This window comes from Balaenoptera ricei, chromosome 10 (genome assembly GCF_028023285.1).
Source record: "Balaenoptera ricei isolate mBalRic1 chromosome 10, mBalRic1.hap2, whole genome shotgun sequence".
Classification (NCBI taxonomy): domain Eukaryota; kingdom Metazoa; phylum Chordata; class Mammalia; order Artiodactyla; family Balaenopteridae; genus Balaenoptera; species Balaenoptera ricei.
In genome coordinates, this window is record NC_082648.1 from 90,526,856 (window position 1) to 90,541,074 (window position 14,219).

Sequence of the window (14,219 nt, forward strand, 5' to 3'; positions counted from 1 at the left end):
AACTGATAAAATCTGTCCGCTGGAGAAAGAAGATATACAGATTGCCAACAAACACATGAAAGAATGCTCAACATCATTAATCATTAGAGAAATGCAAATCAAAACTACAATGAGATATCATCTCACACCGGTCAGAATGGCCATCATCAAAAAATCTAGAAACAATAAATGCTGGAGAGGGTGTGGAGAAAAGGGAACACTCTTGCACTGTTGGTGGGAATGTAAATTGATACAGCCACTATGGACAACAGTATGGAGGTTCCTTAAAAAACTAAAAATAGAACTACCATATGACCCAGCAATCCCACTACTGGGCATACACCCTGAGAAAACCATAATTCAAAAAGAGTCATGTACCAAAATGTTCATTGCAGCTCTATTTACAATAGCCAGGACATGGAAGCAACCTAAGTGTCCACTGACAGATGAATGGGTAAAGAAGATGTGGCACATATATACAATGGAATATTACTCAGCCATAAAAAGAAACGAAATTGAGTTATTTGTAGTGAGGTGGATGGACTTAGAATCTGTCATACAGAGTGAAGTAAGTCAGGAAGAGAAAAACAAATACAGTATGCTAACACATATATTCGGAATCTAAGGGGAAAAAAAAGGTCATGAAGAACCTAGTGGTAAGACAGGAATAAAGACACAGACCTACTAGAGAATGGATTTGAGGATATGGGGAAGGAGAAGGGTAAGCTGTGACAAAGTGAGAGAGTGGCATGGACATATATACACTACCAAACATAAAATAGCTAGTGGGAAGCAGCCGCATAGCACAGGGAGATGAGCTCAGTGCTTTGTGACCACCTAGAGGGGTGGGAGAGGGAGGGTGGGAGGGAGGGAGATGCAAGAGGGAAGAGATATGGGAACATATGTATATGTATAACTGATTCACTTTGTTATAAAGCAGAAACTAACACACCATTGTAAAGCAATTATACTCCAATAAAGATGTTAAAAAAAAAAAAAAAAATCTGTCTGCTGAGGTTTAAGAATACCCAGGCGAGACTTCCGCGCGACACCAGGGGGTGCAGTTTCCAAGCTCCGCCTCAGCCACATCCGGGTTCAACCGCAGGTTCTGACCGAGAGCAAGCGGAACCTTTCTTCCGCGCCTCCAATTAAGTTGCGCGGCGGGGACTATTTAGGCCACCGCGCACCGCTCTCCCACTGCGCACGGGTACAGCAGTTTGCCTGACGCAGCGAACGCGCGCGTGAGGGTTCTGTTTGCTCCTTGCTTCGTCGTGAACAGCATGGACGTGCTTGCGGAGGAGTTTGGGAACTTGACCCCGGAGCAGCTGGCTGCGCCGATCCCGACTGTAGAGGTGAGGGCAGGGCACGCGGGGAGCGGAAGAGAGGCTGGGATGCGTCCTCGGGAGGCGTTGCCCAGAGAGCTCTGGCCGCGGAGCGGGGCGGGCCGCGGCTCCCGCGCATGCTCAGAACTCCGCGCGTGCTCGGGGTTCCGCGCGCGAGTTCTCTCCGCAGCCGGCCACCGCTTGTGCGTGCAAGGGTCAAGCTCAGGGGAGATGTCAGCCGCCGCACAGACCTAGCGGCCCCGCGCACGGCTCTCGGGTTGGAAGCATTCTCGTGTTCGTGTGTTGTCAGGGGAGGACTGACTCTCGCCCACCTTGGGGGACGTATTGCATCTTTGACGGCTTATAAAGGGATAATGAGGTCCAGGGAGCTTAAGCCACTTTGGTGAGGTCCCACAGCTGGCTGTGGTGGGAAAACCAGATCGTCTGAATCCCAGGCTAGTAATTTCTCCTTTTCACCCGGAACTCAAGTTTGGGCTGCAGGAGTATTTTAAACGCCGAGAAAATTTACTCCAAATTTTGCCTAGGTGTTTTCGGGGGAGTAGCCCCGTAGCTTTCATCAGATTCTCAGGAGTTAAGGATAACTGCCCTACAGTGAGCTGCCTAATGAAGTTCAGATGTTGACGTAATTTTATTTTCTGCAAAGGTACATATAACTTCTTTGGGCCTCAGAATCTTAGTTGGCATGGGATGGGAAGTGGAGAAATAGTCAAGGGAGAGATTCAGGTAGAGGGAACAGGACACTGGAAGCCTGGAGGCAAGACCATCTGTTTTTAAGGAATTAAATCCAGTAGTACTGGAGTGAAGAAAAGTAGAGGAGAGATTAAGGGTGACAGATAAGGGTCCTGATTATGAAAGGTTTTGTTAGACATCTAAAGGAGGCCTGGGATGCCATTGACAAGTTTAAGGAGGAGAATGGCCGACAGGATCAGTAAATCTATTTCTTTAATAATTATTCGGCAAATAAAGGAATTACAATCAGTCTGTTAGATTCAATCTGTGCGTGCCTGCAATACACTGCTGATCTTCATTGGGCAATACTGGATTTTTAACTTTTTTTTTTTTTTAATTGAAGTATAGTTGATCTGAATTTTTAGCTCTTGAACAGCTATTTAAGAGCCAGCATTTACTGAGCACATATGTGCCAGCTCTGTTCAAGCCTAACGAGCATTATGTTATTTAATCATCTGAAGCAAGTAATATTTTTGCCCCATTTTGCCAATGAAGATTTTTAAGGCCCAGAGAGGTTAAGTAACTCACCCAGTTTCAGAAGGCTGTTAAATGGCTGATCTGTATTTTGGACCCTGGCAGTCAGACTCCAGAGCCCTCATCCTTAACTGCTGACTGGACTGCTTCTCCAAAGAGCTGAAGGAATAAGGCTAAAGGATTTGTGTTTCTCGTCTGAATTTGCACAGCTGTGAAGGGACCAGTACTACATTTCCAGTCTTCTGATTCAGGAATAACAGTTCCTTTTTCTGGTCCTCTGGATCCAATCCACCGTCCCATCTTAAGGGCCCCCAACTACAAAATGTACTCAATTTTGAAACTTCATTTCTCCTGTTCTCCAAGTCTGAACCACTGTCATCTCTTATTTCCTAGGCTCCTGACTTGTTGTCCCATTCCAACAGTCTGTTCTCTGCTCTGTAGCCAGAGCCATCAGTTTAAACAGGCAGATATGATCACGTTGCTCCCTTGGTTAAAATTCTTCAGTCTGCCCATTGCTCTCAGGGCAAAATCTAAAGTCCTTACCATATTTATATGAGTCCTTTTCTCATTCTGGCCACTGCTTACTTCTCTAACCTGTTTCTCCCCACCCACGCCCCCCAGATCTCCTCAAGATCTTTCTACTCTCCTCATATAGTCTTCTCTGATCTTTCTCGCATTCTTCTTTGTAGATTTACATACAGTAAAATGCATGAGTACTAAGTGTTCATTTACATTAATTTTGTTATTTATGTATACCCAAATAACTAGCACCCCATACAAGATATAGAACATTTTCAGCATCCCACAAAGTTCCCTTTTCAGTCTGTGCCCTACCACACCTTTTGATTTCTATCATCATAGATGAGTTTTGCCAGACTCACTTCTTTTTTTTTTTTTTAACATTTGACTTTTTTTAGAGTAGTTTTAGGTTCACAGCAAAATTGAGAGGAAGGTATAGAGATTTTCTACATACCCCCTACCCCCACCTACCTTTTTTCTTGAAAAATGTTTTTACTTTTTCCAGGTTGTCTGCCTCCCTCTCAGGCCATTCCTCAGTCTTCTTTGCTAGATGTGCTTTCTGCTCCTCATCTCTAAATGTTGGAGTGTTTTTGATCTCACTTCATGGAACTCTTCTCCACCTATATACTCTGTAGGTGATTTCATCTGTTACACGGCTTTAACTACCATCCATTTGCTGACCTCTCCCTGATTTAGATCTCCAGGCCACTCTCTTCCCAAGTTCCAGACCTATATTTGTTGTCTATTTGGCATCTCCAAATAGACAAATGGATATCTCAAACTTAACATGCCCCCAACCGAACTCCTGATGACCCCTGCACACCTAAACCTGCTGCTCTGACAGCATCCAGAAATCCAGCATCCTCCTCATCTCCAGAAATGGCAACTCGAAGGTGTCAGTCTCAACTCCTCTTTCTCTCAGAGTCTCCATCGAATCTACTGTCAAGTCCTGTTGGCTCTAACTTCACATTGAGTTTCCTAGCCAGCAGTTTCTCACTACCCATATTGTTATCGGCCTGGAGTATTGCAGTGAACTCCTAAATGATCTCCCTCCTTCTAACCTTGCCTGTTCTCACCCCAGCAGCTAGAGTGATCCAGTTAAAATGAGTCACATCATCTTGTCACTCTTTTGCTCAAAACCTTTCAATGCTTCTCCTGTTACTCAAAGTAAAAAAGTTTACAGTTCTTGGAAAGTCTTACATGATCCTGGGGCCCTTACTCAGAAACTGTGTATTCTTACTTAAGACTCAGGTCTAACCGTTTGTCAAATTTCCCATTAGCAGATTAGATACCATTCATGAAGAGTCTTATCATGGTAGGCTGTTTACGACCTCAGGAAGGTGTGATGAGCAGGCCTAAGAACTCAAGAAGTGTGGCAGTTTGCAACCATTTAAAGTAGGAGGTGGACACCATGTGATATCCTTCTGCAGCCTGAGCTCTGACCAGGCACTAGTTGAGAGAAAATAAGGGGGAGAAAGAACTCCCTTTGTGTTGAGAGACCTAGCTTCCACACCAGACTCTCTGAAACTTACCCTTCCTCAAACTGGCAAACCCTGCTTACTCAGGAAGTGTCATGAGAATAAAATAAAGATGAAAAGTACTTGGAATCTTGAGTGACCAAGAAGAGATTAAAGTATATTCTATTCAAGAAATCTGTGGTTTATATATACTTGTGTGTGTACATGTTTGTATACATATACACAGCACATATATGATTGCCATAAAAGTGGCTGCAATGTAAAAATTGTTCTTTTTGTTTTCATTTACTTTCTTTTGCTTACTGTGATGAAGTGAGTCATTTTGGGTACATTAAAATAACTTCTTATGAAAATATTGTGATTGCTAGCACAGAGTTCTGATACTTTTATTGTTCTGATTCACAGGAAAAATGGCGGCTGCTTCCAGCATTTTTAAAGGTAATTAATATTTAATAATAATTAGTTGTTTTTCCAATGAAGAGTCAAGAAATAAACCTTTTTTAAAATTAATTTTTTTTCACCATCATTTTTTGACTTTGTACAACTGTGTGCTTTTCTAGGTTTTAGAAATACAAGAAATTATAAGGCAGTAACCCTATCTATAAAATACTAGTTAGGGGATTGCTAATCTTATTTTAGAGATAGGAAGTAGTATACATTGTAGCATGGCACATGAATAATACAAACCAAAGTGCTGTTGGCAAGAGTGATGCCACAAGTGGTCAGAGAGGGCCTCCCAAAGGAGGTGAGATGTAAGCCACATCTTAAGAGGAAAGGAATTAACTGAGCTGAAAGGTAGGGTGCAGGGAGCATGGCTTAATAAAAGTGCTCAAGAGGAGCCTCCACGGGGTCTGTAGGAAACAGAGTCCAGTCTGCTTGGCTGGAACCAGTGAGTGGCTAGACAGAGGAACTACAGATTATAATGTTCCTATTATTATTGAATTTCAATTTTAAAGAGCTTATGCTGAGTAGTAGCAGGTTCCACAATGATAGACCACTTGACACACAGTAGGATGGTTATAGTCAAAAAAAGAAAGACAGTAGCAAGTGTTGATGAGGATGTGGAGCAATCAGAACCCTAACACTCTACTGATGGGAATGTAAAATGTTGCAGCCGCTTTGGAAAACAGCCTGGCAGTTCATCAAATGGTTAAACATAGTTACCTTCTGATCCTGGGATTCTACTCCTAGGTATTTACTCAAGATAAATGAAAACATATGTCCATGCAAAAACTTGTACACAGATGTTCATAGCAGCATTATTCATAATAGCCAAAAAGTGTAAACAACTCACATGAACATCAGCTGATGGATGGATAAATAAAATATGGTATATCCATACAATGGAATATTATTTGGCAATAAAAAGAAATCAAGTGCTGACATATGCTACAACATGGATGAATGTTGGAAGCATCTCACTAAGTGAAAGAATGAAGAGTTGAAAAATGAGTAGAGTTTTGTCCAACTTAGTTTTCTGTTAATAGGCAGAGGGGAGAGTGCTGGGAGTTGAAGCTGGGAAGCTGTCAGGGCCAGATTTCTGACCAGATTTTGTGGTTAAGGAATTTGATGTGAAGGATTTTGGCTTTTCTTCTAACAGCAATAGGAAGCTCTTGAAGAAGTTTTAAGTAACCAAAAATGAAATAAAATGATAGTAAGGTCAAGGGAAGTTTTTTTGTTGTTGTTGTTTTTAATTATGACTTTTTTCTTTTTCAAAGGGAACTATATATATATATATATATATGCATAAGCAGAGGAGAAGGGGTAGGATTTATGATTCAAAAAAGAGGAGACAGTTGGTGGTATGTGGTCCAAGAAGAGGTTGTCTACTACATATTGGCATTTTCCATTGGCACTTGCCATCTACCTCTACAAGGATTAAATCATGTGCTACTGCAGCTGCTGACTTTCAACACCCCCTGAAAGGAGTTCAGGTGGAGAGCAGAAATGAGGCACTGTGTACTCTGGGAAAAACTGGCAAAACAGGTCTTCAGAGAGTTAGATATATATTTTTTTAAATTTATTTTATTTATTTTTATTTTTGGCTGCGTTGGGTCTTCGTTGCTGTGCACGGGGTTTCTCTAGTTGTGGTGAGCAGGGGCTGCTCTTTGTTGCGGTGCACGGGCTTCTCACTGTGGTGTCTTCTCTTGTTGCGGAGCATGGGCTCTAGGTACACGGGCTTCAGTAGTTGTGGCTCACGGGCTTAGTTCCTCTGCGGCATGTGGGATCTTCCTGGACCAGGGTTCGAACCCGTGTTGTCTGCATTGGCAGGCGGATTCTTAACCACTGCACCACCAGGGAAGCCCGATAGTTAGATATTTTCAGGAGCCAATTTTATGAGCCCAATTCTTGTATCTCCTCATATCTAGAAAAGCACTAATATCCTTCATGGTGACGTCTGCTCCTCGTGACTAGCAGTAACCTTCACGAGACTAGGAGAAACCTTCTGTAAAAAATATGTGCTTGATTGCATGTATTCCCCCTTCACCAAAATCACATATATACTGACCTTACCCCCTGCGTCTTTGGAGCAGTTTCTCAGAGCTATCTGGGATGCTGTCTCCCGGCTGCAGTCTTCATTTTGCCCCAAATAAAACTTAACTTGCAATTCTCATGTTGCGCGTTTTTTTTAAGTCGACAGTTACTATGGCAACCATGAAGGGACTCGAACCTTCAATCTTCTGAACTGTCGACTAGAATATTAGTGCTTAGATGGCAGGTGCCAATGGAAAATGCCACTTTGTAGTTGACAAGGTAGAGAACTTAACGGAGACATGAGACTACAGCTATTTCATTCATTTAAAGTTGGGGTTCTCTTTTACTCAGACCACCTTGAAATATATTTGTCCAAGAACAAAAATATAAAGATTTTTAATACGTAACTGAAGACAGGAACTTGAAGCTTGTGAGGCTGCAGTGCTGTGGGCAGGTAGAATCAAGACTTGGAACGTTAGGTTGGGGTGACAGCAGTGAAGAGGGACTCATGTAAGTCCCTCTTAGTTTTGCACAAGTACCAAATGGGGTGTGCTTGACTTAATAGCGTTCTTTTGTGAACATAAAAATTACCTTTTGAGTTTTAGTTGATCAGCCTGTAATGTGACCTTGTTTTTTAACAGCAGTGGTAAACTGTCCAGAATGAGGGAGGTACGTAGTAGCCCCACTGTACACTGGTCAGACTGTGGAGGATTGTCAGTGAGTTCAGGCCATCCATGTGATGACAAAGTGGAGCGCACTCAGGAGCAGTTCATGGGCTGCTGAAGGGTCCGGAAGGCATGCCTGCGGAAACAGTGGAAGTGCCTGTTCAGCCTGGAAGTGAGAACATGAGAGAGAGATGTGATAACTAAACAGACTGTGGTAGAGCAGGCATTTTCTCCAGAAAAGACAGTTAAGCCCAAGAGGTGGAAACTGGGGGAAGGCAGACTGCAGATCATCATAAGGGTGAATTTTCCCCCTAACAATCAGGACTATTTCATAATAGGATGGCTGCTTTGTAAGCCAGTGAGATCCTGAATAAGGAGGTGGAATTAAAGCAAAGGCCCTGTGATTATCTGTCTGTTGAGAGTGTTCTAGAAGTGTTGAACTAATTGTGTTTGAAGATTAATGTAAAAAGATGAACATACTACAGTCCTTTAAATCCTAAGACTGGATTCTATGTGTTTATCGTTTCAGTGTTTTTCATAGCGCTTTGTGCAGCCATACTGACTTCTGAGATGAAAGGAGGTCACTGCCAGCTGATCGATCTTAGGTCCCTGATGTTCACTCTGCTTCCAATTTTAAATGCAATTATTTTTGGTTTTCTTAATAGAGATCCTTGTTTTTTGCCTTCATTCTTCTAAAAGCGATTTGAAAGACAGATGTGGAAATCATAAAACGGCTTACATAGGAGCAAGACAAGAAAGAAAATAGACGTTGTTTGAGGGTTGAAGAGATGATGCTCAACAGCTGTATTTTTTCTTGGATTTTTTTTTTGTGAATTCAAAGCACGTAGAGAAAATCCTGCCTTATTTGTTAGCTCAGGGGGAGTCATTAGGTATATTCAGGTACTCATATCTTGAATTCCAAAGGTCAGATTGTTTTTGAGGGAGGAAAATTTGAGGGTGTTCTAGTAAGATGGAGGAGAGATGGAATGAGGACACATAAATGTGAAGCTTTGCTAAGTAAAATTCATGGATTTATTTTCTCACTTTGGTTTTGAGGAAAACTTATGGATCAGGTGAGATCCATTGTGTAATCCGCTATTTTGTTGCTAACCTACTTTTTACTTTTTATCTGTTTAGGTGAAAGGCCTTGTGAAACAGCATATAGATTCATTTAACTATTTCATTAATGTAGAGGTAAGCATCAGATCTTGGAAAAGGATATGGTTAAGAATTAACTGGAAGCCAGAGTCTTTCCTTATGTTACTCTTTCCCCTGCAGATAAAGAAAATAATGAAAGCCAATGAAAAGGTTACGAGTGATGCTGACCCCATGTGGTACTTAAAGTAAGGAATCAACTGCTCTTAATTTGCTATTTTGATTATGTCTAACATTTTTTTGTAGTGAATGTAGTTGCTGTCAAGACTCTTAACGTAATTCTCCTTTTATCTGTTTAATAGGAAGATATTTATCAAATGCTTAATTTTTAATTGGTAAGCTAAGGATAACAGGTAGTTATGAGTGAGAAGTTACTGAAACTATTAGGTTTAAACTTTTTTAAAAACAATTTTAGAGGAAAATTACAAAAATAGGACAAGGAGTTCCCATGTTATACTTCACCCAGTGTATACTAATATTAACATCTTACGTAGCCATAGCATAATTAGCAAAACTAGGAAATTAGCACTGATACAATACTGTTGACTAATCTACAAATCTTAGTTTTCCCACTAATGTCCTTTTCTGGTCCAGGATTCAATCCAGGACCTGCATTATGTTCATATGTCATATGTCTCCTTCATCCTCTCCAATCTATGACAGTTCCTCAAACTCTCTTGGTCTTTCATGACCTTGACACTTTTGAAGAATTCTGGTCAGTCGTTTTGTAGAAAGTTCTTGATTTGGGTTTGTACGGTATTTGCTCATGGCTACATTGGGTTATGCCTTTTTGTCCAGAATACCACAGAAGCGATGCTTCGTATCATTCTCACTGTACCATATCACGGGGTACAGATGTCAATATGTTTAACGGCTGGTGATTTTAACTTTGTTCACTTGATTAAGATGGTATCTTCCAGGTTTCTCCACTGTAAAGTTACCAATTTGTCCTTTAGTAATTAATCACTATCTTATAAGGTGATCCTTCGAGACTATGCAAATATCTTATTTCTCATTGCACTTTACCCACTACTTTTAGCATGCATTGATGATTGTTGTAGCAATTACCTACAACAGTAATGGCTGTGGTGTTTACCTATTGGCAAGTCTCTATTTCCATCATTCTTTCTACATTAATATTAGAATTCTACTGTGAGGAAGAGCTTTTCCTTCCCCTCATTTACTCTCTATCCGTAATTTTATTTATATCAATATGAACTCATGGATGTTTATTTTATTCTATGCATCATAATCCAGTACTATCATTGTTTTATTTCTCACATGGTCCCAGATTTGGCCATAGGGAGATTCATCAAGTTGACTGCTGCATCCTTTCAACATGCCCCTGTGAATTTTCGAGCCCTCCTTTACTTCCTGGTACCATGAGATGTGGTTCATCTTGTATTTTTCCTGTCCCAGTGTGGAATCAATCATTTCTCCAAGGCGCTTTAGTCTCTTTTATTGGAGAGTAGTGTTTAGACACCAAGATATGGGTACTAAAGTCTCAGTAGACAGAGCTATATTTACTTATTTATTCAATCCTAGGATATACATAAAGTAGTTTCAGAATTGTTAATTCATCACTCTGTGAGAATAAAATTTACTAATATTTGTATACTGCTTTTCTGTCTTTGCTGTATCCAATCAAAATACTGTTTTCTAAAGTTACTCAGGTTAGTTATTTTCTTTCTTACCTGTTCAGTGCCGTTATATTATTCATTTGTAGTGCAGTAAGGTTTGTGTTCCATTTTGGGTATGTGAGACATTATTATGGTTGTAAGAGTTAGACCTATAGAAAAAAGTCTATTCAGAAAATTGTCCCTCCCCTTCCAGGTCTTCCCACCCTGTTCCCAGTGCTCCCTGTAGGTAACCAGTCTCATTAGTTTCTGCTTTCTTCTTCCTGTTTCTTTTGCACAAATGAGCACATATATTTTTTCCTCTTATATCCTTTCTTATGAGAATGGTAGCATACTATAGCTACTCTTTTGCATTTGCTTTTTTCCTTAAGTATCATTTGTAGGGAGCTATAGTTTCAATATTTTTGTAAAGAGGTTTACAGTATTTTTTTTTTAAAGATAATTTGATAGCATTTTCTCTCCTTTGTAAACTGTGTGTTCTATGACTTTAAGATCTCCAACTATAATTTTTTAATTTGTCATCCTCTGCAAGATAAGCATTTGTCAAAGGGCAATCTTGTATTCAGGAGGAAAATAGCTTGATTGTTTATATGTTCTTTGAAGAACTGTAATTGGTTCTGGAATAACTTGCTTTTCAGATATCTTAATATCTATGTCGGGCTTCCTGATGTTGAAGAAAGCTTCAATGTAACTAGACCGGTGTCCCCTCATGAGGTAATTATCAACCTTAATTTAATTGGATTTGTTTGGTTTAACTGGAAGAGTCAGTGCCCTTAAAATATATTCTTAAAAAATGATTTAAAAATGGGAAAAAATCTCTTATGAGACAAGATAACCAAAATAAATAAGCACCTGTATAATATCATACTATATTAGGAAACAGTTTTGTATTAGTTGGTTTATTATTTAATCCTAGTTAACTTGCACTGTTAGGTCACTGTGTCTTATGTCCTGTTTCTGAGTTTTTTCATGGTCTCTCCACCCCCCATCCTTGCTGACCACTGGTGTCTGGTGCGGTGTGCTGTTCACTGCAGGGGTTTCTCGCTTAGCACGTATTTTGAGGGTCAGTAGTCCTTGCGTTTGCAGAGGGACTGAGGACAAGGATCTCACAGTCTAGCAGAAGAGGCAGAGGAGAAGAAAATGTAAATGCCAGGGTTTTAAAAGAGCTACAGACAACGGCTTTTAGAACAGTCCTGTTTATTGGCTTTTAACAGATTCTAGATTTCTCTTCAAATTCTTCCATTTAGTGTCTATAATTGGGCACTGATTCAGGAAGGAAAATGATTTTTGTAGATTTTTCTGGTTTGTGTTAATGTAAAGCTAAAATAGCAATTAGGGAACATAGCACAGGAATCTTTTTTTTTTTTTTTTTTTTTAATTTTATTTATTTATGGCTGCGTTGGGTCTTCGTTTCTGTGCGAGCGCTTTCTCCAGTTGCGGCAAGCGGGGGCCACTCTTCATCGCGGTGCGCGGGCCTCTCACTATCGCGGCCTCTCCTGTTGCGGAGCACAGGCTCCAGACGCGCAGGCTCAGTAATTGTGGCTCACGGGCCCAGCCGCTCCGCGGCATGTGGGATCTTTCCGGACCAGGGCTCGAACCCGTGTCCCCTGCATTGGCAGGCAGATTCTCAACCACTGCGCCACCAGGGAAGCCCAGCACAGGAATCTTTAGTAAAGAACAAGTAAGGTGTTAGAATGCTATGGTTGTTGTCTAAGCAAGGTGAAACAGGAAGTGTGATCAAGTAACCAGATACTTTATATAGGTAATTTTGGTATTAATCACCGAGTATTGATTGAATATTTATTTTGTGCTGCAAAATTGGGAGATACAAAAGAAATAAGACATAATATCTTTGCTCAAGTTCATACTCTTGTGGATTAAAATAACAAAACAAATGAAACAGGGACACCAGGGTTTGCAGCCTAGATGGTAGGTAAGGCAAATATGTGACGTTGGATTGAACAGGGAGTAGTGAGGACTGGATGTTGGGAACTGTGTGCCCCGATTTGGCTTTCCCCACCTCCACTTTCCATTTGGCTAGAACTTTCCAATTTTTCAAGAACTAAACAGCCAATTAACAATTTCCAAGTCACCTTCTAAACTAGTATTATTACTGGGTTCAGAGAAGGGAAGAGACGAAGAATTCAAAGTAGTTCAAGAAGGCTGAAGCCACAATTGTCATTATAATAATTATTCCTGATGTTGAAGAAAACACATGGGTATTACTGCAATTAGAGAAAGAGGGTGCAGAGATTTCTTGGAGGGATACTGACTCTTAGAGAGATGGGGAGCGTGGGAGAGCAGGTGGGTGGGCAGTCATGGGACCCACAGCAGGACTGGGGGTGCAGGTACTGCAGGCTCTACCCACACAGCCCTATTCCTGTTGATAAGAGGGAGTTCGAGGGGGACAGAGGGGCCCCCAGAAGTAGTTTGGGGCCCCATGTTTACCACTTCTGTCAAATTTCATTTCCATTTGAAGGGATGAGTTTGTTAAGACCCATGAATGTCTGCCTATCATGGGTGTTACATTAGTTTTATTAACAAAAACAAAATAATATTTATATAGTACTCTGTACCAGGCACCATTCTAAAAATATATACTCATACTCTTGGGAATTAAAATTATTCACATTCCCATTTTACATATGAGGAGACTGAGATGCAGAAAGTTTATTTAAAACTTAATTGGTAGAGCCAGGATTTGAGCACAGAAGATAGAGTCCACACTCCAATCATCATGCCACCCTACCTTTGGTCAGGCCTGCAGGAGGCTTGATATAATTAAATGTAAGGTAATATACTGGTCAATAATAGGACTATATAATATTTTTAAATCCTAGGCACTGTTAGGCTAGAAAAAGTTTGTATCTGTCTTTGGTGCAGTAAAAGCCAGAGAGAGGATTCAGCATCATGAATTGTATGGTTGAGGTTCAGAGAAATTCTCTTTTTGAGACTGCAAGGCACCTGGTGACCATCAATATAATAGAGAAGTCATCGGAAGATTTTGATGGGGTTTTCTGATCATGGCCCAGGCAAGGGCTTCTCTTAATGAGTCATCACCACGTGAAAGTAAAGCATGCACCAACAATTTCTAAAGTTCCGCAAGTGACTCAGAAATTGTTAGAATGATGTGTTGAGTGATTCAGGCTCTGACATATCCCTTGGAAAGGAATTTTGTGATATAGTTTAGTTTGTTTGGAGAATAAAAGGAAATATAGTTTAATTCTTTTAGTTTGTGCGTGTACATACTTTAGTTATTATTATACTGGTTGTTAACCATTTTGAATAAGCCAGCCACATTGATGACTTTCCAAGGACCCAGTTTGCAAAGGATGATCTGATGGCTTCAAAGATATGGGAGCAGACTGATGATGGCATCAGATCAGTGAGAAGAAAATCAGTACCAGATTTATTGTCCCATTTCTGGGCTGGCAGGGGTGGGGATGCTGTGGCAATGTCTAGATCCATGGCTGGCATCGTCCCCTCATGGAGAAGGTAAGCTTGTACCTCCCAGTGCCCTTAAGGCAGCACAGGGGGCAGCTGTGTTCCATGGAGGGATCAGAGTCCAGCATGGGCCATACGTCTACTCGAGAAGAGCTCTTTGAGGCTGCCAGGATCCTTTCTTTTCCAGAGAGGAGCCGTGATTGTCTGATTCTCTTTCAGTGCCGGTTGCGGGACATGACGTACTCCGCCCCCATCACAGTGGATATTGAATACACCCGAGGCAGCCAGAGGATCATCCGCAACGCCTTACCCATTGGCAGG

General features: G+C 41.0%; 1 protein-coding gene across 2 annotated transcripts in view; it reads left to right on the top strand.

Annotated features, from left to right (window-relative positions):
• The first annotated feature begins 1,084 nt into the window (after window positions 1–1,084).
• POLR3B (RNA polymerase III subunit B) overlaps window positions 1,085–14,219 on the top strand; it is a 114,394-nt gene continuing 101,259 nt past the window's right edge. Inside the window, exons 1-6 of one of the 2 annotated variants that reach the window (XM_059936816.1) lie at window positions 1,085–1,331; window positions 4,928–4,960; window positions 8,800–8,856; window positions 8,941–9,005; window positions 11,093–11,168; window positions 14,118–14,218. In XM_059936816.1, coding sequence (XP_059792799.1) covers window positions 1,260–1,331; window positions 4,928–4,960; window positions 8,800–8,856; window positions 8,941–9,005; window positions 11,093–11,168; window positions 14,118–14,218 — 404 coding nt within the window. In that variant the 5' untranslated portion in view covers window positions 1,085–1,259. Of the gene's footprint in view, window positions 1,332–1,543; window positions 1,579–4,927; window positions 4,961–8,799; window positions 8,857–8,940; window positions 9,006–11,092; window positions 11,169–14,117; window position 14,219 lie in introns of those variants that run through there. The other variant, XM_059936817.1, reaches the window with a different exon arrangement.